At 41.6% G+C, this 24,319-nt stretch overlaps 1 protein-coding gene across 1 annotated transcript in view; it reads left to right on the top strand.

Moving 5' to 3' along the window:
• Nucleotides 1–1,198: 1,198 nt before the first annotated feature.
• The window catches only part of NLK (nemo like kinase), a 108,207-nt gene continuing 85,086 nt past the window's right edge, over nt 1,199–24,319 (top strand). The window contains exon 1 of the mRNA XM_020810729.3: nt 1,199–3,376. Within this exon, the coding sequence (XP_020666388.1) occupies nt 2,925–3,376 (452 nt within the window). The 5' untranslated portion in view covers nt 1,199–2,924. The remainder of the gene's footprint in view (nt 3,377–24,319) is intronic.

Raw genomic sequence — 24,319 nt, 5'->3', positions numbered from 1 at the left:
CTCATGATCAAGAACAGCTAGAAAAGACAGATCGTATTGGTGGAGTTGAAAAAAAAGGGGGGAGGCGTGGATGGAGACGCTGCGAGCGGCCAGTGTCAGGAGTGGGGAGGGGAGAAGAGCGAGGGCGAGAAAGAAAGAGGGCGCATGCGCCGGGGGCCTAAAGCGAGTGGGAGGGAGTGAGTGAGGGGGGGTTGAAAGAGCAATGCGAAGGCAGGCGGGCCAGCCGGGCGGGGAGCGCGCATGCGCGCACCCTCCCTCCCTCAGACCGCCGCTTCTTTCGCTCTGGGGCTCCCGTGAGGAGAAGGGGGTGGCGGCGGCGGTGGCGGCCGGTCCGGCGGCCTGAGGGGGACGACGGAGGACGACGACGAGGCAGCGGCGGCGGCCGCCGTGGTGGTGGTGGAGGAGACGGCGGCGGCGGCGGCGGCGGCGTTGGAGCGGGAGCGGCGGTAGTGGGGCGGTGGGGGGGCGCCGTCTTCGACGCCGGGGAGTGTCGCTGTGGGGCCTGAGGGAACCCCCCCACCCCCCCTGAAGGGCCCCCTCGCCCTCCCCGCCCCAGCCCGGCCTGAGGAGGAGGAAGGGCAGCCCCACTGAGGCCAGCTCTCTCTCCACCCTCTTGGCCCCACACGCCCCCTTCTCCTCGACCCCTCCCCACTCAGGCGGCCACGACCAGGAGAGGGAGGGAGGGAGGCAGAGGAAGCCCACCCACCCACCCACTCATTTTAGCTGCTGCCGAAATCCCCCCACCCCACCCTTTGCGGCCCCCTCCCTCCGCTGTGCACCCTGACCATCCATCATCCCACCCCTAGTGGCCTGGCTTAGCGCCGGGTCAGGCTGTCAAGAGCCCGGAAGGAAGGAGAGAAAGAAGGGGAGAGGTCGTCAAGGGGCGCCCCCGGGCACCGTAGACCCACCCAGGAAGGTCAGGGAGGGAGGGGGGGGACAGAGAGCGAGCAAGACCCCTTGAGAAAGAGCTTCCCCAGGGTGGCAGATCCGGCTGCTTTAGGGTTGTGGAGACCTCCTGGCTGACTCCTCTCTGGCCTTCCTCTATTACTCCCCCCCCAACACATAAAATCCACTTTTTTTTGCAAGTCCACCACATTGCCTCTCCCATTTTACTCCCATCGCTTTCGCACATTCCTCTTTCTCTCCTTTCGCCTGATACATTCCCAGCAGCAGCTACTTGCCCTTGCTAAGGTTTTGGGGTTTGTTTGTTTTTTGGCCACTCCCCCCCCAATCACCCCATTCCTCCTTCCTTCCCATTTCTCATTTCTTAACTTTTTGCCTTGGACTGGTTGTCTGAATCTTCTAATTGTCTAGTGCGACTTTTACCTTCACTTCCTGTTTTTTTTTTCATTTAACACCTTGCTTTCTGGACACCTGTATTTTTCATATTGTTATTCATTCTTCTCTTTTCTTCCCCTCTCAGGTATTACATCATCCCTCACCTCATCCCTGTAATTTTTCAATTTTAAAGGGAGCCTCTTTCCTCCATATTTATTATTCTCTTTGCAGTTTTGGACCTGTTTTTGCATATACTCCCACAAAGCTTTAGTCCACCTTGAAGAACTTTTTGCCCCATCCCTGAACACTTTCAGCATCATTATTTAGTCCTCTTTCCATATTTAGCCTTTATTTTTCCTGGCTTCTGAAGTCTATTACAGCTTTCTCTAAAGAAAGCCTATCAGGGTTGTTTTGCCCTCCTCCTCTTACATTTTAACATTTCCATCTGTAAAATTTCACAGTGGGTTTTTTTCTTCCATATTCTCAATCTTTCCTGCTTCCAGTTCTCCTTATCCACTGCATCATTCCCCAGCTTTCATCCTTTAAAAATAAAAACGTCTTTTTTGCCTTTTGTGACATTAAACTCTTATCTCTTTCATGCTGCTTTTTATTCCTTTCCTTATATAAAAGTCTCATTTTTTACAGTTCTCTTTTCTCTATGTTTTTTCTTTCATCCTGATTTTTTCTCAAATGTTTGATTTCCTAAGTTTTCCATTTACCATTTGATTGCTTCTCCTGCAGATTCCTTATTTGCCTACGTCATTCTTTTAGTTACACTGCCCTAATTTTTGCTTGATTTTCTTGTTCTTCTCTTTTCACAATTCTTAGTTATTTTCTCCACCACCAGGTTCTCTCATCTTACATCCTCTCTCCTTAGGTTTTTTAGTTTTGTATTTCTAAAAATTCTTGCAACCTCTTTATTCCTCATCCTTGACAGTTTCCACTGTCTTACTTCTCACTTCCTACACATCTTTTTAAAAAGTCTCTTCTGTCAGTTTTATTTGTTCTCCTTTAATTCTTCCTTCCTGTTCCATTTTAGTTCTGGATCACTTCAATCATTCACTTTCTTCTCCTTTCACCCTTCTCATTAATTTTCTGACATCTCATTCCCCACTTAACGTTCCTTGATTTATCTAGCTACTTTCCATGTCCTTCCAGTGAAAGTTGTTTGTATCCATTCAGATTTAATATTAAAGGTGGATGGATGTACACACAGAACAGAGTGAAGTAAAGTTGTAGAAGGATTTGTGGGAGCTTCCTGCACATACTGAAAGAAAACGATGTGGGAATGGAAGGGGTGGACTTGTCAGTACTCCTAACATTTTCTAGGGGGGTAAAGTCACATTCTTTTTCTGGGGGGGAGGGGGATTAACTTAAATTTCAAGACTGGCGCAGAAGAGGCAGAAGAAGGATGGCGTTCTAGTATCAACTGCACCAGCCATCTTGGGGGGAAGGGGGTTTCTTGCATGCTCACACGCACCCAAAAAAACCTCCATTTTTTCCGACTCAATGAAGATGTAAAAGACCTGTTGAGCTCCATGGTTTTGAAGGTGGGCAGCTTGCTTGTGAAAGTATAGAAAACTTCATTTCTGTGGCCAAATGACAGCTTGACCCAGTGGTTATCCAACGAGAGGGCATCATCTTGAATGTCTCTTTGTGGTGCCACAGCCAGCGCAAAAATGATGGCCGCTTATAATGGCGGTACATCTGCGGCCGCAGCAAGTCACCACCACCATCACCACCACCTTCCCCACCTTCCCCCTCCCCACCTCCATCACCACCACCACCCTCAGCACCACTTGCACCCAGGCTCGGCAGCCGCCGTACATCCTGTACAGCAACATGCTTCTTCAGCGGCGGCGGCTGCTGCAGCTGCAGCCGCCGCAGCCATGTTAAACCCAGGGCAGCAGCAGCCATATTTCCCATCACCGGCACCAGGCCAAGCCCCGGGACCCGCGGCAGCAGCCCCAGCTCAGGTACAAGCTGCAGCAGCGGCTGCAGTCAAAGCGCACCACCATCAGCACACGCATCACCCACAACAGCAACTGGATATTGAGCCAGACAGGCCTATCGGATATGGAGCCTTCGGTGTTGTCTGGTGAGTTTCCCTCTGCGCTCTGGTGGCTACTAAGCGGGGATGGGGTACTGACTCCTGGCCTGTTTTTCAACAGGTCGCTGTGCGGATCTGTAGTAGCTGTTTTGTGAAAAGGTTAGTTACGAATGTCTTATGATTGTGGTGGCCTTCCGTCAGCCTGTAAGTTTGGTGTGGCGGAATTAACCCCGAGGAAGCGTTTTCATTCTGGTGGAGGTGATCAAAATAATGGATACCTTGGCACTGGTTTTTGCAGCATAGTTATCCTGCCAAATGTGCAGTTTAGGTATTGCCTCTAAAAACTGGGGCAGGCCCTGAAGAAATTTTGATGCAGACTTAGCAGTTCTCAGCTGGCAAGCTAAATGAATTTCTGGTTTTATTCTGTTTGCAGTTCTTTAAAGGTTTCTGCATGTACTTATCTCAGTTTTATTTGAGAGCAGGAAATTTAACAACCGGTGGAAACTGGTGCTTTAATGTTTCCAGGTCTTTGACGGATGTGTTGTCTACTCTGGTGTAGCAGGAAGTGGTGTGCTTAATCCTATGCCTTAAATTCTCATTTAGAAGGGAATATCATGGAGTCCAGTGGGGAGATCTGTATCTCTCCTTGAATCCACTAGGACAGCGAGATGTAAGTAGGTGTAGAACTGCCGCCTAATCTGAGTTGGATTATTTCTGAAAAATCCTCCATGCTAGATGCTGATACTTTTCTAAATCATTCAGCTACTGCTTCTGGACTTTGGCTTTTCATGAGACCTCAGCAGACTAGTTTTATGTCAGAATATCAATTTTTGGGGAATAATAGAATTTCACTCACGCCTTTCTTAATTGTAAATGGAAAGACATGGAAATGACCTCTGGATTGAGTAGCTAGCTGGAGTTGGAAGCAGTTTCTGTTTTGGCAGGTGACTAGAGTCTGCATTTCCCCTGCAGTCTAGTTCCTGAAAGAATGATCTCAGCCCTTTGCACCTTACCCAAATGGATTTTTCCATTCTGCTCCTTTGATTTATCATGTTCCTGTCACAGTGATGTGGCCCCAAGAGCACTGAACCTTGTGCAAGAAACCTGTCTTTTTAAACAAGTTCTTGTTTGGCCTTAGGTATGGATAAGTCAGCTTTGCTGTCTCCTCATGTCTTGCATGTTACCTGTTGACATGAACCCAGAAATTCACATAGGCTTTCCAATCTTTGTCTTTTATTTTGTGATGTGTTTAGTAACTTGCTTTTTTGCAGTGAGATATTAAGCCAAACATGCATAAACAGTGTCACTCATGGAAAATCAAAAGTCACAAAATGGGTAAAAGGATTATTTTTCTGTGATCTCTCAAGTTGATCGAGTAGAAACCTTTCTCTTACTTGGGACTGTATTCATTTATACTGCAAGGTTAACTATTCTTGATTCAGCAAAATCCTTTTTTTGTCCTGTAAGCTAGCATTGCTAGCTTCAAATGTCATGCTGTAGTTTTTCACTACGCTGAACTGAAACTATTCTGCGTATTAATGTTGTGATTTACTGGATTAATATGCCCTGGAGTTGAGCACTTTGGAGCAGAGTACTTTAAACTGCTAAAGTACAGCTAGGCTTATACTAGCTACTGAAAGCATCATGCAAGTGTATTGCTTAAACAGGATCCCATGCAAAATGTTGGCAGAAATACTCTTGCTTAGCATAGTTATTTCTTCTAGAGTAGGCCCATTGAATCTGGGAATTTGTTAAGTCAGTTCCTTTGTAATCTCCATTGATTCAAATTGGCCTACTCTTGTTCCTCTGGTGTAGTAGTCAGTCAGTTTAAGTTTACAATATTGTATTAGCTAAAAGCCATCACAATTGTTTACAATACAAATATGTTCAAATAATATAATATCACAGTAGTAACTGCACGAGAGTAGGCTCATCTGTATCAGTGGAACTTACAAAGAAGTTGACGACCAGATCTCTGCTGAGTCAGTGGGCCTACTCTAGTGGGACTTGATTATACTAAGCAACAGAATTTCAGCCATCATTTAATCTGAGAGCACCCAAAAGTTTAAGTGGGGGCTTTGTTTTGTAGATGCTTCCAAGTCAGATTTTTTTTTGTCTAATGTACTTTCAATGTTCCTTGTTCTTCTTCCATAATTGATGCAAAATTTAAAACTAGGACATGTACCTGTTCATCTTCATTCTGGACTGGAGTTTATTGCTGGCTATGCAGTAAATGTTACGACTGAGAACTTCAGGACACTTATGTTGACTTTCATGAACTTTTCCATCAGTGGAAAAAGACTATTGCATGTTTTTCCACATACATAGTTTGGGACAGATTAAAATCTTACAGCCGCTGAGGGCTGTATTCACCGTGACAATAGCAGAAGGCATAACATTTTGCTGAAGTCACAAATGAGCTGCTTTTGCTCAAGTGTGGCCTTTTCAATAGTTGAGAATGATAACTACCACCAACCCAAATGGTAGTCCAGAATAGCTTGGAACCCCGCACATCAGCTACACTTGTTTTACAACAGTGGAGGAAATGTGATTCTCTAAACTTGTTGGACGGAGGTTTCTGTTATCTCTAACCCGCATGGCCAGTTGTGTGGATTATTGGAATTTCTGGCCAGCAACATCTGGAGGGCTACAAATTACGTAAAATTCTACATAATTTGCCTGAGCATCTTTATTCAGAAGTACTGGATTTGTAATGGGAACTTTCCATCTCATTGAAAAACTTAGTATTCAGCCACAGATCAAGATGTGGTTAAAATACTCAGGGGTTTCTTCAGCCCAATGTAAGTTGACTGTTAACCAAGAAAAACAAGTAGTATTGTCTTAGTATGCTAGTAGTATATATAAAAACGGGGGGGGGGGTCCTAGGCCTGATCCGTTACTAACATGGAAAAAATATGTGTCTGGACCTTACTACATGTTTGCTAGTGTGGAGTGTATTGGGCTAAGTGGTAGCTCATGTTCTGGAATCCTACAGATTTACATGGCAATCCTAAATGGCAAATAGCATATGGGGAGGATGTCTTCTCCCATAAATTTGCATTCTGCCATGCAGGGACTCCCTTGCCATCTGAAGTGGTAAATCCCAGGCACATACTGCTTTGAGGTTGTTGTTTTTTAAATTTTGAGCTAATCATCATCTTTGAACTGCAGAACTGGAAGGGACCCTGTAGGTCCCTTGTCAGGGGGGCACAGTGGGAGAATCAAACTCTCAACGTTTGGCTCCACAGACAGATATCTAAACCACTGAGTCGTCCAGCAGTTCTGTTATGTTTCTAACAAAGACGTGCCGTGTAACTTTGAGGCAACTGGTGAATCTCATGAAATCCATTTGAGTCGTTTATTTAGTTTCAAGGTTTTCTTAAACAATAAGTAAAGGGAAAAACATGGAAAGTGTTCCTTTTTTACTGTATATGAAGCAGGTTATAGAAGTTCTCTGTTATGTCACTGATGTCTGTGCAGCAGTACGAACTCTAATCTTTAATTTCCAAAAGTTTCTGCTGGTTCTGTAAGTTAAAGACTTCCTGCTTCTCCACAATGAAAGAGATTCCAAGACTGTCTTGGGACCTTCAGGAAGAATAAAAACTTTTTAATTTTCTTTTTTAAAAAACCACACTTGATTGTGGCTGAGGGTGTGTTAAACATTTCATCCTTACATGGCAGAAAATTGCACCAAGTTCTTTTGAATTCTTCACTGTTGGCCTATTTCATTAAGAACTTACGCTTTCTGATGAAGAGATACAGTATTCTGCTCTTCCTTTTCCTTCTGCCATCTATTGGGGGCGGGAAATGAGGATTTTGAAAAACTGAGCTAGATATTTCTCTTTTTCCTATTTTGCATGATGGTTAGAATGGGCAAAAGTGGCACAGAAGTATATCTTTTTGATGAGCAACATTGGATTTCAAGGTAATTTTGAACCTTACTGTGTGGGCTCCCTGACTAGAAATATAGTCTGGGGCCTTCTATTGTAGACTTTTAGATTGTAATTGAATGATTAACATTTGTAGTATTTTTTTAAAAAAAATAAATTATCAGGGTGTTTGTTGTTTTGAAGCAGTGATGGCAATCCAGTGATTTAGGCAGTAAGAGACTCCGGTGGGTTACCAGCAGTTTTAAAAAGTCATTTTAATTTTGTTGCTTCACGGTAAACCTAACGACATGCAAGCAGGTTCATTGTTAACATTTATCCTTTGATTTGTAACTGCTTTGTGAAGAGTGAGGAATTGTCTTAATACAGTATAACAGCTATGCATTAACAGTGCTGTAACAAGGGTCTTTGCCAATGTTCCAATTAAAATTACTAGAAATTCAGAATCTGGATTTGCTTAAAATGAAGTAAAGAGCTCATTCTTGGGCCAGTGGTGGATTTCACTGAATAGCAAGTGCTTCAGAATCCAGATTTCACAAGCTAGCCTGGTGTTGATAACTCTTGGATTGTTGGGAACTGCTGAAAAGCATTATTCACACTTTGCTCACACTTACAGATCCTTCCGAGTTCAGTAGAATGTATTTGTAAACTCCTCCCTGGGAATTAGCAAAAGGGGAGTTACTTGTGTTATACAGTATTGTTCTCTGGATTGATGAAGTATGTCTATTTTTAGTGGTGTTTAATCTCTCTTCGGGACCACAAGTAGGTTGTTGGCATTATGCTGTACACAGTATTCCCCAGTGAGTATCGAAAAGACATCCTTGGTCAAAATAAGTTCCAGGTGCACTGTAGAGCATGATGCTCTTTATAGAACATGAATTTCCACTGGGGAATTGCCTTCTGATCAGGTGCCTGAAAAAAACAGCATGCAGTTTTGAAATGATGGATGTTGCCGTATATAGCTAGGATGCATCAGTACTGAAATGTGGCTAGGCGAACCTCTTAGCGGCTTGGTTGCGAAATAAAAGCAGAGATCATATCACAGGCCCACTGAATTGTGGGAAAAAGGCCTAACAATTGGGTTGAGGTTATGCAGTATGGCCAATCTTTAGAAACATGAGAAACAGTTTTATATCATGCCAGACTCCTTGACCCTTCCGCCCATGTTATCAGCTCTGGTCAGTAGCAGATTTTTGGAGTCGGAGGATAGTATTCCTGTTAGCATCTCCCAATTCTTAACTGAAGAGGCCACAGTTTGAATGTTGGACTTATTACACACCAACCATTTCATCTGCCATTGTATTCTACCAAATGTCCTCTGATTTTGATAGCCAGAAATATGCCTGAGCAAGGAGAAATAATAAAATAGGTGAGTTATCAAGCCTCCTTTCAATTGAGAAAGAAATTACTGTATTCTTGAATGGCAGGCAATGGAATAGTAGCGTACTGGTGTTGGTTAAACATAAGGAGACAATTGATTACTTTGAGAGAAATAATTCTTGTTTTTGGTTGAGTAACTGGCAGAAAGCTGTCAGTTCTGATCTGGTGCCAGTTTGGTGACCATTAATGGGTAATTGCCTCTTAAAGCTTTTGTAGTATGAAGCGGATTTATGGTCACTTCTAAAATGTCAGATAATGCTGACAATGAAATGGACACAGAACTAATTAAGTGGAAGTATCTATATATGGTTTGGCTTTTCAGTTATGTTTTTTATTAGAGGCCTTGTGATGCAGTGGTTAAACTGCAGGACTGCAGTCAAAACTCTGCTCATGACTTCGATCCTGGGCTCAGGTATCTGGCTCAAGGTTGACTCAGCCTTTGATCCTTCTGAGGTTGGTAAATTGAGTAACCCAGCTTGCTGGAGTGGGGGCATGTGTGACCTGTTTAATTAAATTGTAAATTGCCCAGACTATGCTTGAAACGCTATTGGCATGGTAGATATACAGTATGTTTCTATGTTTTGTTTTGTTTTTTTATTTTATTTTAGTGACTATGTACATTTTATTTTTTCTGTGACCTGTGGTTGGAACACTTACCAGGAAGTCATTTTTCTGTTGGATGTCAGTCTCTCTCACCTCTCAGAAAGGTGAAGAAGTCCTAAATATTTGCAGTTTTGTGTTTTGTTAGGAGGGGCTTGCTAGAGAGCACTGAGAGAACAATTGTCCAATACCACTAACTATACTGTGCACTCGATTTACAGATATTGTAGACAGTGTTTTTCAGTATTAAAAAAAATCATCTGTTAAGATTAAGGAGCAGTCAGAGGTTGAGAAATTGAAGTTAAAAGCAGTACTAGACTAAAGCAGTACTAGACTACATGCCACCCTTTTAAACTGCAGTTTTATTTATTTTCTGTACCCCCTTTCTGTCTGGAACTCAAAACCATTTTGCTAACTTATACTTGGTGCTCAAATCTTCACAAATACTAAAGAGTGTTTTTTTTTTTGCAGTATGTTAAAGATAAGCAACTGATCAACTTTAGACAAAAAGCTATAAATAGTTTTGATGTTCAAAACTGTCCACGGGCCAGACAGGAGCAGTTCGCGGGCCATATGTGGCCTTTGGGCCGCACTTTGCCCAGGTCTGGTCTAAGTCAAAGGTCTGAAGAAATGGATGACATTCTGCAAACCCTGACATGAAAACTTAACAGTTAGTCTTCAAAGTGTCATAGGACTTTTTTCTTTTGTTTTTGTGCTTCTTGCTGAAATGCTTACACAAACACAGCTACAACTCTGAGCACTAAGCTTTTTCTGTGCCCCGTTTCTGATTGTTTAATTCTCTTAGCCTAGTGTTGATACAAGAGCTTAATTTTTATCAAATGTGTTATATTACGTCCATTAATACTTTCATTCCATGTTACAGTTTCATTGCAGTTAATCAAATGACACTTTTTTGAAAAGTCTGTGCTAACAATTCTTCTTTACTGTTACTGGCAGATCTTTCAACCTCCCCACTAAGTCTTAACTGGGACCAGTTGCTGGCCTAGATCCCGTAGCGTCCTTCAGTGTCCTGTGCCTGCAGAATTCAAACTTTGTTCGCCACACCTTCTACCCCCTCTGGTTTCCCACCTCTACGTGAACCAAATTTCTAGGGTGCGTTTCTTGGGAAAATGACAGATTCCCAGAGAAATACCCTTTGCTCATGCTTCCCATAGATAGTAACATCTGTGAGCTTTGCTTGGGGATTGCCAGTCCTTCCTGTGGATTGTGACTTAGTTTGTCTTGCCGTAAAATAAGGTGCCAGGCTGCTTGTACAGTTTGTGCCCTGGCTCAAACAGATTCACATACAGTGGTGCCTCGTTAGACAGTTACCCCGCATGACAGTTTTTTCGCTAGACATTGACTTTTTGTGATCACTATAGTGATTCGCAAAACAGTGATTCCTATGGGGGAATTCCGCTGGACAATGTTTGGTCCCTGCTTCGCAAACCAATTTTCGCTAGACGACGATTTTGACAGCTCCCTCCGCGCTCGCAAAACAGGTGTTTTCGGGACCTAAGCTTCACAAGACTGTGATTTAAACAGCTGATCGGCGGTTCGCAAAGCAGCTTTCCTATGGGCGATCTTCGCTAGACAATGACGATTCTTCCCCATTGGAACACATTAAACAGGTTTCAATGCATTCCAGTGGGGAAATGCTTTTTGCTAGACAATGATTTCACTAAACAGCGATTTCAGTGGAACGGATTATCATCGTCTAGTGAGGCACCACTGTACTTTTCTAAACAAGAACAGAGCAAAATTACTGGTTTGCTGGTCTGTGACACACTTCTCTTGTTTCAACAAACAGAGTTTGCATGAAAAGGAAGAGCAACTTCTGAATTAATGTTGCAGTTCTCTCGTTTCTCTAGAGAAAATTAATCAATAGTGTCATGCAGGGTGGATTAAAAATAAAATATTTATTTAAATCATAATTTAATAAATATTGATTTATTGTCAAAAACTTCAATTTTTAAAATTTAAACCATGTTTTTTAAATTGTTTGATTTAAATCAAATCCACCCTAGTGTCATGTGTGTTCTGTGTTGACAGGAAAAAGAAAACCAAGAAGGATAACATTGTCTGATTTGTGTAAATCAGGCAAATTGCTTGCGTAGGTGGGTCTCAGCCTAGACCAGTGGTTCTCAACCTCGGATAACCCAGATGTTCTTGGACCACAACTCCCAGAAATTCTGGCTAACACAGTTAGTGGTGAAGGCTTCTGGGGGTTTTAGTCCAAGAATATCTGAGTTATCCGAGGTTGAGAACCACTGGTCTAGGCTGAGACCCACCTACGCAAGATAAGCAATTTGTCTGATTTACACACCTCACAAAAACTTATAAATCACGTTGATGTTGTATTTGTGTCCAAATACGGTGGGTATACACAGTCCATTTGGGAAGTATTTCATTTAGATCAGGATTGACAGCTTGGAGCCCACCAGATTTTGTGACATCAGGATTCCTGTCACCCTTGCTAGCACATCCAGTGGGGAAGAGTGAAGAGGTCAATAAAATCTGGGGGACCCCATGTTGCCCATCACTGATCTAGATCAGCAGTCCCCAAACTTTTTGGGACCACGGACCGGCTGAGCCTCTGAGGAATGCGCCGGAGCGCCTGCATGCCCGCCCGCCCACCCCTTCGCTTGGGTGCATGCATGAAGGGGTGGGGGAGCGCTCATGTTGGCGCTGGCACGTGTGCACAAAGCAGCTGTGGAGAGGGGAGTGTGTGCAGGGGGGGGCAGGAGGTCTGATCTAGATGATCTGCTTGTCTGAAGTGCTGTGTCCTTGGCATGGTACCTTGAGGAAAATATATTAGAATGGGTTTAGAGATGAGTAGAGAAGATGGTAAGACGTATGGAAGACAATGCTGTGAGGGATCAGAGGGGAAAAAACACTCACAGGTTTTTCCCCCCACCAGATGTGGATAAGTAAATACTGCTTGTTTTCTTTCTCTCCAGCTGATCCATTTGCAGTTAACTTTAAAGTAATGAGCAGGAGCCTTTTTATTTCTGCCTTCCCACTAAAAAGTGATATGCTAATACCATTATAAATATATATAATTAAGGATAAGAATTAAAAAGTAAATATAAGTGAAAAATAGAACAGGTCAGTAGCTGTATCATCCCTTTTAGTAATAATAACTGCATGCTGTCAAGTAGATTTTGACTTATGGTGACCCTACTGAGTTTCTAGGTATAAAGTACTGGGAAGTGATTGACTATCCCCGTGTTTTGATGGTCCTCTGCCAACAACCTGTTGGCAGCTGCACAGGCTGGCTCTTCTTCCAAGAGGCATGGTGGAGAATCAGAATCCTGACCAGTGGCCAGATGTTCCAAGTCTGAGCTATCTAGCCAGTGATAATTACATGTGGCCAACTTGATTCTGACTTATGGCAAATCCTTTCTAGGTGTAGAGAGTATTCACCCTTCTTCTGCAGGCAGTGTGTGGGGGGGGGGGTCGTATTCCTGACCCCTCGCTCCTCAGCCAGTTGCTGCATTGCACTGACCTGTCCAGCCTCTTAGGCAGCATGAAACTGCAAGAAACAGAAGCAACTTCTAATAAGGAATTTTTTTTTGTCCTTTTACAACCTGGTCCTCTGTGGGATTATTGAAAATCCAGCCTTCCGTTTTCATCCGTATTAGGAGCAAGATAAATAATTTGATAGAAGGAAGCAGATTGGTGATGGAGGAAAGGGTGTATTAATTGGGCAAGAAATCCTGATCACAGAAATTGACATGTTGGGATCAGTTGCTGTACTTTACAACTACGTTTTTAATATAAAAAAAGCCATGCAGATATTTTCTCAAAAATAAATATTTCATCAGCAAACCCTATCAGGGACGATCAGACCATGCCAACTGAAGTGAAGCCTTGCACAGTGATCCCTGTGCAAATTAATGTATTCAGAAGAGATGCTTTTAAAACTTCAGCTCAGTGCAAGTAACCATTGCTTGAATGCCTGCCAACGATCCTGTGGAGCGATACTTCAGAACCAAACAGTTACGTTGAATATCTGTCTGTACAGCATCCCTGTATTTGTATGATAATATAGTGAGTTCCTTTGTTGTCAGCACTGGTAAACAGTGATTTCATCACTAACTGAGTGTGTCGGCTTGATCCCTCTGTTGCTTGGAGGGGAAACCATGGGGGTGCCAGAGGCAAGTGGCACAAGGCTCCTAAGTGGACACGTGACCGAGCAATGTATATATTGAACCTAATTTCGATGGCCGTGCTTGTAAAGATTTATGTGTGTCATCTTTTTGTGAGACTGTTCTGGTCTTCCAAAAGGAATGCCCTGTTTTAAATTCCTGTGGGGGTATGATTTACATCAGTTATCTCCTGCAAGGGAGATCAGAAGCCCATTTACCATAAATGTGACCTAATTGAAGCGCATTTACCCTTGCGCAAGTTTGTGCTTAATGAGCATTGGAAGCCTGTTTCGAGTACGTATCGCAATTCACCACAAGGTTTTTTCTCATGTGCCTTTGTTGAATAAATCAGCTGCTTTGTGCCTTGAAGCATATTAGTAAAACCATTTCCCCAGCAAGGTGGGGGGAACTGATCAAGCCACTCTTTATACTGTATATCTCAGTTACCTTGAAAGCCCTATTAGGGTCGCTATATATTTGACCGCACAGCACACACACACAACTTTTAAGAGGAGTGAACGGACAGTGGTGTAAATAGCAGGGGTTCTGAGAACTGGATATGGAACTCTTCATTATTGTGGCTGGGTTGTAGACGTTCTTAAATGGCAGAGGACCAAAGTGAAAACATGTGGGTGTTTATAGGGGGAAAAAGGCTGTGAGATGAATTGAAGTATTTGTGCCAACCCCATATGTACATTTTGAATATTGCAATCCTTTTCAGGCTAATGTTTATTCCCACAGAGCGACATGAGATATGTTGTCTTGCATATACATGTGCTTGCAGTGGGAAACCTTTAAAAAGAATTAAGAAGCCTGAACCACTTGAAAGGCTTTATATCCCCCCCCCCTCCACACACACACACCCAGTTTCTTTTTAGGGGCTGTAGTCAAAATGCTTCCAGTTAGTCAGTTTCGGAAAATTTTGTACCGGTCAGTCTCATGACTAACCTGATTGTTTTGTTCTGGTACAACTTTTTGATGTCTTGATATCGTTTGCATCTGAGTGGTTGCATGTTGGCAGCCCTCACAGAAGTGAGATAGAGTCCAGTAATTGTCTCAGCTCCTCTGTGCAAATGTTATAGCTGAACAGCTTGTAACTCTATTGGAAACCAAAATTAGCTTTTCTTGAGGTATTTATAGTTGGTCTTTTGGTCTTTTTTTAAAACTTTTAATACTCATACATTCTTTCTGCCTCTCACCCCACTCGCAGCTCACATTTTCTGATGGCACTTGTTGGGTTAGCCTGTTCCCTTCCCGTTGACACATTTAGGCAAAGGTTTTATAACTCTGATTAGCAACTGAATTAGGATAGTGTCTGTTTCAGGAGGGAACTGAGAATTTGGAGCCAGTGCATCAAGGCTGTTAGGATGTATTTGGTGTCTGTGTACATTGGCCCCAAACTCTCCATTGCTCAGCAATTTCTTCTTCCAAACACATTTCTCATAGACTGAGTGTTCATATCGGTGCTTTTCTGATCTTGTGGCCCAGCTAATTAAGGGAAGTGCTGGGCTCGGCCTTTATTTTCAGATTTCTGTGTTGAGTTGTAGCCTTACTTTTGCCGCATTATAAATTAACAAGTTGACAGAATTGGAAAGTTTTGGATGAAGCCCTTACAGTAGACACAGAATTTAGGACGAAAGCAGAACACAGACACACTCCGGGAACTTTGTTCCGCCCCAGTCACACAGGGCTCCATATGAGAGGATAACGTTGGGTTAAAGAAACTTCAGTGAGACTTTCAGGATGGATTGTAGAATGGCAGTGCTCTCCAGAGATAGGAATGTTGAATATCATTGATACATCGTGGAGCTCAACAGTAATAGTTCCTCAGCATGTCTTTTTATTCCAAACAAAATCAGTAGGCCAACTTTTCTACCTTTTTTCAACCGAGGAAAAAAGCATATGAACGTGTCTTGACTTCTTAGGATTGGGGTAGGGTGAGAGATCCAGAGCCCAACTATTTGCAGAGCTACCAACCTTTACAAACTTTTGGTTTTATTTACTATTTACATATTCCCTCCAGTCAACACTTGATTTTTCCTCTCTTGTTTTTCTTTTTCTCCATCTTGAACTGCCCCAAGTAGACTCTGTCTAGAGGGGCGGGGTAGAAATCAAATAATAAATAAATAAATAAAATATAGATGATTGACTTATTTCCCCCCCCCCAGCTACCTTGTTTCTAGGGTTTGGGAGAAAGGTGGAATGTAAATGACATAAATCATGCCATTAAAAACTTGTGTTCAAATGGATCAATCTTAGTCCAGACTTTTCCAGCTGCCTTGGGCAAAATCATTCACATAGATTTTCTACATTAATTTAGCATGTTTCAGCACAAAATGAAATGGTCAAAATAAACAAAGTTGTAGTTCTAGAATTAGATATATATAAGTTGCAGTGAAAATAGTGTAGAGGATTTAGTTTTGAACCATTCCGGTTGGGTTTTTTCCCTGTCTTGCCTAACTTATTTATCAAGCTGAAAATGTGAAAATGTGTTTGCTCTAAGGATTACCCTAAATACACTCCAGGCAAAAAATCAATTGGAAGAACTCTGGATTCTGATTTAAAAACTCCCTAGTACATGGAAGAGCAAATATAGTAAATATCAGGCAGTGACATGATTAAGTCACTTGAAGCTGGTGGGATGAGGTATGTGTGTCATCTCTAGTTCTTGTACTCACTCACTCATTCCATTGTTAAGCTCATTTCCCATAAATAAGCCATTGTTCCTGGCATAATAATCACTTGAATATTTATTGCCAAAGACATTATCTCATCCAAATATATGAATGTCCCATTATTTGAAAATTAGAACTCTTTGCAGTATTTAAACATGCAAATTCATTTCATAAATTATGATTTGGGCAGGCCTTGCATCATTACTGTTTCTACTGGAATTTATTGGGACAGTGTTCATTTGCTTGTGGAGGACATCAACAATTGCACAACCCCACAGTATTTTAGTCAGAAAAACCATGTTTTGTGGTTTGCCAGGTGTTTGGGAAAACATATGTATGTGGGTGCAGGTAGTAAAAACTGTTTGTTTGAGCTGCTGCCAAACAAGCATACATGTCTGATATGCTACATTTTTGTCCTAGTGCGTCATAAGCTCTTTGAGCAACATGACAGAAGGTCTGAAAACCGAGATCCACAAAGAATGGTTGAGAGAAGAAAAGATTGAGAGGGATTATGATAGCCATCTCCAGTCATCTGGAAAGCAAATATACTTATATTGTCCTTATAAAGCCAGCACGCCAAGGTTATTCAATGCTGACTTAAATGTGAATTCAGGCCATCTTGTTTCTAGTACAACACACTATCCAGTCTGGGTAATATAAATCCCTCCCTCTGCACTTCAGACTTGGGTGCAAATGTTGAAGTAGATTTGCTTTGACAAAGATGGCTTGGTCATAACACATATAAATTCTAATAAGATCTTCAGTTATATTTTTATGAACAGTATATAGCATTAAAAAAGAAACAAGCCAGTTCTTGTGACGTTCATTTCTCTAGTGGTCTGGCAGTGACTTGTAGTCTCAGTGGTCTTGTGTGCCTCTTTTTAAGAGGCATTTTTACGTTACCAGAAAGGCTTCCTTGTGTTGACATCATTAGGATCAACTACTTCTGTATGAAGGAAGAGGCTATCATACGTTTTTTGTTTGTTTTTTTACTGATCCTTTCCAATGTGATAGGTTTCAATTGTTGTTGGTAGTCTGCTTAAGGAGACAATGGCCGAAATCCTCTTGTTGTTCACATAAGGTTTGTATAACTTGCCATATCTAATCGGTGAGGTACCAGAGCACATCCTGGTTCTGCATTTGGGAGCATGACCAGGTGCATGATGATGATACACCCTGGCACCTTGTCAGAATTCTGGCAAATCTTGACAGAGGAGTGGAGTGTGAAAATACTTTACATGGGGCTTGCATGAATTAGCTCTCCATGGTTACCGACCTTAGAGGACCTTGAAATCAGATCATTAAAAATAAAGGTGGCTTTATTAAGAAACCAGTATATTTCATCTGTGGCAAAAGGCAGATGTTCGAGTTGCTCCTGGTCTTGTATTTTCAGAGATGGGTGAATACAGCATATTGTCTTCATCCAAGCAGGCATAGCTGATTGTCATACAATAACAGCACACCTACCCATTACTCAACAAGTTTGCTGTCTGCATCTTGGGAATGAATTTAATAGCACACCTCATCACTTAAAATATTTATCTAAATTTTTGGACTTCAGGATTCTCTTCCCTCAATTTTTTTCCATCTCCAGACCTGATGAAAAGTTTTGGAAGGTGAAAACATTGCATACTCTTGTGGAATTATAGTTGGTCCTAAGAAAGACATTGCCCACATGTGGATTTTGAAATTAAATGATGCCACTGTATGACTAAGACCTTGTATAAGCATCAGGCGTAAGTGAATATTGTCCAAGCCATGTTTCAAAAATGTAGCTGATATTCCCTGGGCACACGAAGTTGTAAAATACTGACATATTTGTTATGCCTGTAGTGATATAACATTTCTATCAAGTGTGGAAACTTTTACTGAATTTACTAGATAAGATACAATAATTCTTTTCCTCTTATCACTAGTTGCATAATAAATACCTTACCGGAGGGGGGGGGAGAAAAGCGATCCCATAAAAACCAGAGTTTAAAAAACACTACTTAATGCTTGCTTAGGGCTATAGACTACTCATGTCTTTATTTATTAGAAGCGCCACATTTAGCTTACCTTTATTTGGATTGAAAGGCATGTCGCATTTTCATGTCCTAGTAATGGTGTATGTGGCAAAGGGGTTGTTCCTTAATATCTTCTTTGTGTTTTGGCTTTGTTGTGATCACTTTTGTTTAGCAACATTTTATTAGCCCCCAACACTGAAATTTATTCTTAAAATACATGGCAGCTGTTAACCTCATCCCTGTGCACAACAGAGATGTAAAGCTCTCTAAAACTGCTTAGCTGATGAGTGAAGGATACCACTCGTTCCCACTTAATGGCTGAAGAATAGCACTCATTTCTTAGACTCCGATTCATGGGATCATTTCACTGTAGTGTGGGCAGAACTTTGTTCACAGTGATGGCTTTTTCCAGTCACTTGGCCCTGACAGTTTTCTTTCAGGATTTAGTCCTATGGCAACATTTTTATCTCTTGTGGGCTGAAAGCTTACCTCTGTCTGAGGCACATCAGGTTTGTCTCGAACTCCTGCTTTATGTACAGTGCCTCAAATGTTGTTCTGCTACTGATAGATTCAAGGATGAGAGAGCTGAACACAGATCTTCCAAATACAGTAAATAGGGTCTGGTCTGCTGCCATCAGCTGTTTGGTGATAAAAAATGGCGTGTTTTTGGTCCAGTGCTATGTGGTAGGCGTTCTTCTGCATTTTCTCCTCCTTTTGTTAGAACCTCTATGATTTTAAATGAGGAATAAGTGAGCCATCTAATGTTCTTGCATCTCAGCTCTTGCCACCATAGTTGATGGTGAGGGATTATGGGAATTGCAGTTCAATATCTAGAAAACTGTACATTCGCCATCTGTCTTTTTTTTTAAAGAGTCCCATGTTAAAGTGCTCCATTTAACGTCTCCTTTGTTTTTGTGTTGGGAGGAACCCAGTGGTGCTTCGGAGGGGAAGGGTCAGCTGATGGTGCTGTTGTTGCCCGGAGGATGCCCAGATGTGTTCAGAGTCTTCACATTCTTTCCTTCCATGTTCCCCAAATTTAACATAAGAATTGGTTACAGAACAAAATTGGGAGTGTAGCACTTCAATGACGTTATTTGGTCACTGGGAATCCAGGTGCCTCTTAACGGTAGATAAATTATATAGATAGATGTGTGTACTCCGTGCTAAGAGTTCCTTGAATGTACAGTATCTCCTGTATACTTGCTTAGTTTTGTGTCTTATTTTTTTTCTAGTTGCAGGGAAGAATAAGGCAGTACCGTATTTGTGTCAGTCACTGAACATGTTTTCAAGCTTACCTGTTCATCCATAAAATCTAGAACATTGTTTTTCTCTTTATTCAAATGGAAGCTTATTTTTCCAGATGCTAAAATCCCACTGCTGTTGAATGGTTTATGCATACAATCTGATGGCCACCTTCTGGATGCTTTCTTTATCAGGGGCATGCCATCTAGCAATAAAGACAGTACATGCTTGTGGGGCTTCCATTACTGTCAAACCTAGGAGGACTGACTGGTGCCTAAGTTGTAAACTTGAAAGAAGCTAAAACCTTCCTACTTGTTCTGGCATTGTAATATATTGTCAAATTTTCAATTGTTAGTTGTTTCCTTTTTCCTTTTTCTGTACTTTCTCTTTTTTTGGTCTTGGTTTCTTAGAAATTTGTATCTGCTTTACCCGTTCTGTACATCACTATAATATGAAAGGAGATAAAGAACTGTGTTAAATATATTCATATATCCCTAAAATAATAATAACTTGATGATAACAAATATTACCAAATCAGTTCCAACTTGTGGTAAAGCCCCTCTGGGGTTTTCTAAGTGTTGAATACTGGGACATGGTATCCCAGATATATCCTTGAGCGCACCTAGAAGTTTCTTCTTTTGCGGACAGTCTGGAGCCGTGCAACATGTCCAGAGCCACATAGGCTGACTCGGTCTCTGGCTCTTGAGCCAGTTGGCATATGGCAAAAAGCCACGAAGGCTTTTTTTTTGTACCCAGAACCCAGTTTTGTTCTGAGCTAGAGCTGAAAATATATATATTTGGGGGTGGGGTAGGTTGTTTTGTTGTTGAGATTGAATGTAGAACCCGCTGTCTAGATTGTTTTATCTGTTCTGCTAAATTGCTGGAATCTGCAGCTAGAGGAAGACAAAGAAGCACAAAAGGCTGCAGAGATGTGTTTGTCTTTTGTTCCTGAATTCTGGGTAAAAGGCCTCCCACTTGGTAAAAGTATTATGACTGACATTTGAAATGTCAAGCAGCAGGTCACCACAGACTTCAGTATGTTGAAGGCCCCTGCTGTCATGCAAGGATTTGAATTATTTGACTTACGGGGTTCCAATATGAACAGTATTTCTCCCCCTGGTCCCAGGAAGGGAGCAACGACCTAAAAGCCAGGGCTTTCAGGCCTTGACTGCCGAATTCCTGTGCATTTAATGGTTGAATTATAATTCGTTGGATCCCCAGCTGCATCCTAGAAGCTATTTATCAAGGAACAAAAAAGCAGCACGTTTCTGTTTTGCCTTCATAATAACATCTGGCCATCTTATGAGGTACTGTGCTTTAATCCCTTTAATATTGCTGCCGGGTCTACAGTTGGATTAAATTGCTTGTTTCAGATGTTGTCCATTGTGCTGGAATGATAAGTAACAGACCTCTTAATTTAATCATCTGCCCTAAAATCCTATGTTTCCAGGTTTCAAAATCCAGTCCCAAATAGTGTTAGGTTTAAAAAATGGGTTCCTTTCTTTGCCTGCCAGGCAACATGGCCATTGTTGAAATTTGGCTTGAAATTTTTGTCCAGAGGTGCACAATATGGCATTGGATCTGTGTTTTTATGGCCTGTGTTTCTCCACAGTTTCTAGGGTTGTTGTTGTTTTACTAATCTTGTGAGGTGCTGCTCCTGGGTTACTTCAGGAGAACAAGCCCCTTGCCACCATTTTATATTTTAAAAAACAAGCCCTCCCCAATTGTTTTTAAAAACACACAGATATAGACTTCCAACCAGTTTTGGTTTCATTGTTCTTTTTCTTCTGTGGCTTTGCTCGTTTTTTGCGGCTTCTTGAAAGAGGGAGGACATGGACTCCTGGGTCCACCAAAGTTTCTCACCTCCTTTGGTCCACAAACATACGTGGTTAGGGATGTTAGCAAAGGCGGCTTTAGTGGTAACCGCTGTTCTGCCTTGCAGTATTTTCCATCATTATAAGGAGAAGCTACTACAGCTAAGGAGAGGAAAGAGGTGCTATTGGCTACGTCTATAGATGCAATAGCAGAACCAAGGAGAAAGCTTTTCCTGAAATCTCTTGCATCATGGTTTGAATATGAACATATGAAAACTTCAACAAAAAGAAAAACCTCGCCGTCCTATAAGAATTCAGGATGTTTGGCAAGCGGTTTGCCCTTCTCTTCCCCCCCCCGCCCCATTGCTGTATTTTTGAATGAGGAAGTTGTTTCCCTTACAGCGAGTGAAGAGGCAACACCTCCCGCCCTACCTTTGCCTGTTAAAAAAGGAGGAAAGCAAGACATGAGACTTTTGAAATAGGAATTCTCTGATTTCACTTTATTACTGTTTTGAAGTATTTTTGGTGACCTTTTTCAACTTTGCCTAAGTTGAAAGTTGTAATTTCAGTCCGCCACTTGCAGGACAGAGATAATGCTACTGACCTGCTTTACAGGATTGTTTCCAGTGTTACAGTAAGGTAAAGGTCCTGTTCAGATGATCCTAATTGGATAGTTAAGTGCTACATGAATGAACCACCTTAAATATTCTTCACCCATCTTCTATCACTCACCAGAGGATGAGCTTAGAAGCATCCACTTTTCAGTTTAAGCCAATAGTAGTTTGTTTTTATATCAGAGCTGTGAACTGCGGCTTGTTCATATTCACAAGGTCTAAAGCCCCAATCTTATTTGGCCTATTTCAATAAACTAATCCTTAAATACATTTCTGTTTGTCCTTGCTGGATGGACATTGATTTTCTCACCTCCTCTGGTGCATGTCAAGGAATTAGTGTTCAAGCCCCAGTGTTTCAACAGACTTGATACTGCGTACTAGCAAAAAAAAATCATAATTTGATCTACTGTAGATATAATCTTGTAATCTTAGTACTGCAGAGCAATCCAGCATTTCCAGTAATTATGATTACTGAAACATTTTAAGCATCTCCACATACTGCTTAGTTCATTTCCCTCTTATATGTACTGGAATTCATGGCATCTGTACCTAGCTGTGGTGAATTGTAGTACTGTATCAGCTTAACTAATTGCAAAGAGAGGGCAGGAAGAAGAATCCATGTGTAGTGGTTGATCTGTTCTGTTGATCATACTATATGATTGTGGGGTCACCATCCCCATCTATCAGCCAGTAATCTCAGAATCAGCCAAGGATGCTCATGCAGTAAGACATCATGCTGACATCAAACTGTCTGATATGACACATTGGCTTGAAATTACATTGCTTAGTGTAGTATGTAGCACTAGAGTAGGCCCATTGAATCAGCAGGGATTTTGGTGAGTTAGCTTCTTTGTAGGGTCCATTGATTCAAATGGGCCTACTCTAGTTGCGACTTGCTGTGCTAAGCAACAGGATTTCAGCCATCATTTGACAGTGGAACAAAAACTACACAGGAAGGTAATGGACTTGTTCTCTTTATCAGAAGTTTTTAAAGAGAGGCGAAATAGCCATCTTTTGGGAATGTGGTAGCAGCAGAATTTCTTTTTTTTTTTTTAATGTAAGCTGGGATTGTGGTAACCTTCAGTTACCTTTAAGACTTTTACGATTCTGTATTTTGCAACAGAGGAATAGAAGTTATTATTGTAAATCAGTATATAGTTTTAAGTTGTTTTATCTCGCATGGTGACCTCATCTTTGTCTTCTACAGACAAGTTTTCCTTTTATTATATTCCTGCTGTTGTTGTACTTGTACTTCCCTGAGACTTCAGAAACAGATACTGTATCTTTGTATGCCAGATGGGTTACTTTTGGATTTGTGGACCCAGGCTTTATCTACTTTGTCATGGCAGATGGTTAATGTACCCCTTATCAGGAGCTCCTTAGAGTCCTTCCAAACTTTGCTTCTCACCCTGGGATTAGTTGATCTGCATGGGCTGCCCTCCATGTCCAATGCTGATTAGCCCTTCTGGAATTATGGAAAGTGCTTTGGCTTCAGCTCCCAGAGATTGTCATCTCACTCAGGGTTTGTAAACAAATCAGAGGTTGCACCAAACAATGGCTGTCAGTTTCTATAGTAATAGTAGTTGTTGTTACGAGATTGTGTGCTGTCAAATCATTTCTAGTTTATAAAATACTGTGCCGTGTTTAGAGGCATAATTCTAAACACAGTATATCTCCTTAAAACATTGCTGATGAGGATGAAACCTGTTTGCTAAATGTAGATATTGTACAGTAAATCTGTTGCTGGCTCCCAGTTACTATGTACTTGTACAGCACCCATATTAGTTTACCTTTGTATCCAAAACTAGAGAACTGTCCATGAGACTGATCTGTTTTATGTAAGTAAAAAATTAGGAGATGACTTTAAATAAGTTCACTGTCTGTCTCTAAAGCAGAAATGTCGTTGATTGAAGATGCAAAGGCAAGGGTCTGGGTAGCCTTGGGAAGGCTTATATGGGGGGAATGGGCTAGAGAAAGGCATGTTTGTGCTTCTAGGCATACACGGTATGCTTTTTTAAAAATCAGACTACCATTATGTCTTGTAGAAAGATAAACATGTGTACAATTGGGGTTATAGATAGAAGACGGGAGAAGATGATTTGGTACTGCCAGTTTGCCACGTTCTGGATAGTTATGGTATATAAGTAAGTGTCTGGGAGTTTAAGTGATGATTCCTTTGTTCTTAAATTGCTCTACTAATTAATGAAGACATGATTTTGTTTCAGTAACTTCTCAAATTAGTGAACATATAGATTGCACCTTCTGTTGTTATTGTTATGTGTCATCAGCTTGCCTACAACTTACGTCACCCCTATAAATGAGTGATCTCCAGAATTGTTCTGTCCTCAACAGCCCTGCTCTACTCTTGCAAACTCAAGACGGTGGTTTTCTTTATGGAGTTGATCCATCTTGTATTCGACTTTTGTCTTTTCCTGCTGCCTTTAACTTTTCCTAGTATATTTTCCCAGCTTCTTGTACTGTCCCACCTTCTCATGAGGTGCCCGAAGTCCAGCATTCTCCATTCTGTCATTGTCATTTCGAGAGGCAGTCCAGGCTTGTTTTTAGATTGTTGCTGCTTTCTGCCAGTAATTATAGGGTCATGCACCTATCTTATGTTGCACC

Source organism: Pogona vitticeps, chromosome 7 (genome assembly GCF_051106095.1).
Source record: "Pogona vitticeps strain Pit_001003342236 chromosome 7, PviZW2.1, whole genome shotgun sequence".
NCBI classification, from domain to species: Eukaryota; Metazoa; Chordata; class Lepidosauria; order Squamata; family Agamidae; genus Pogona; species Pogona vitticeps.
This window is presented reverse-complemented; position numbering and strand designations above follow the sequence as displayed.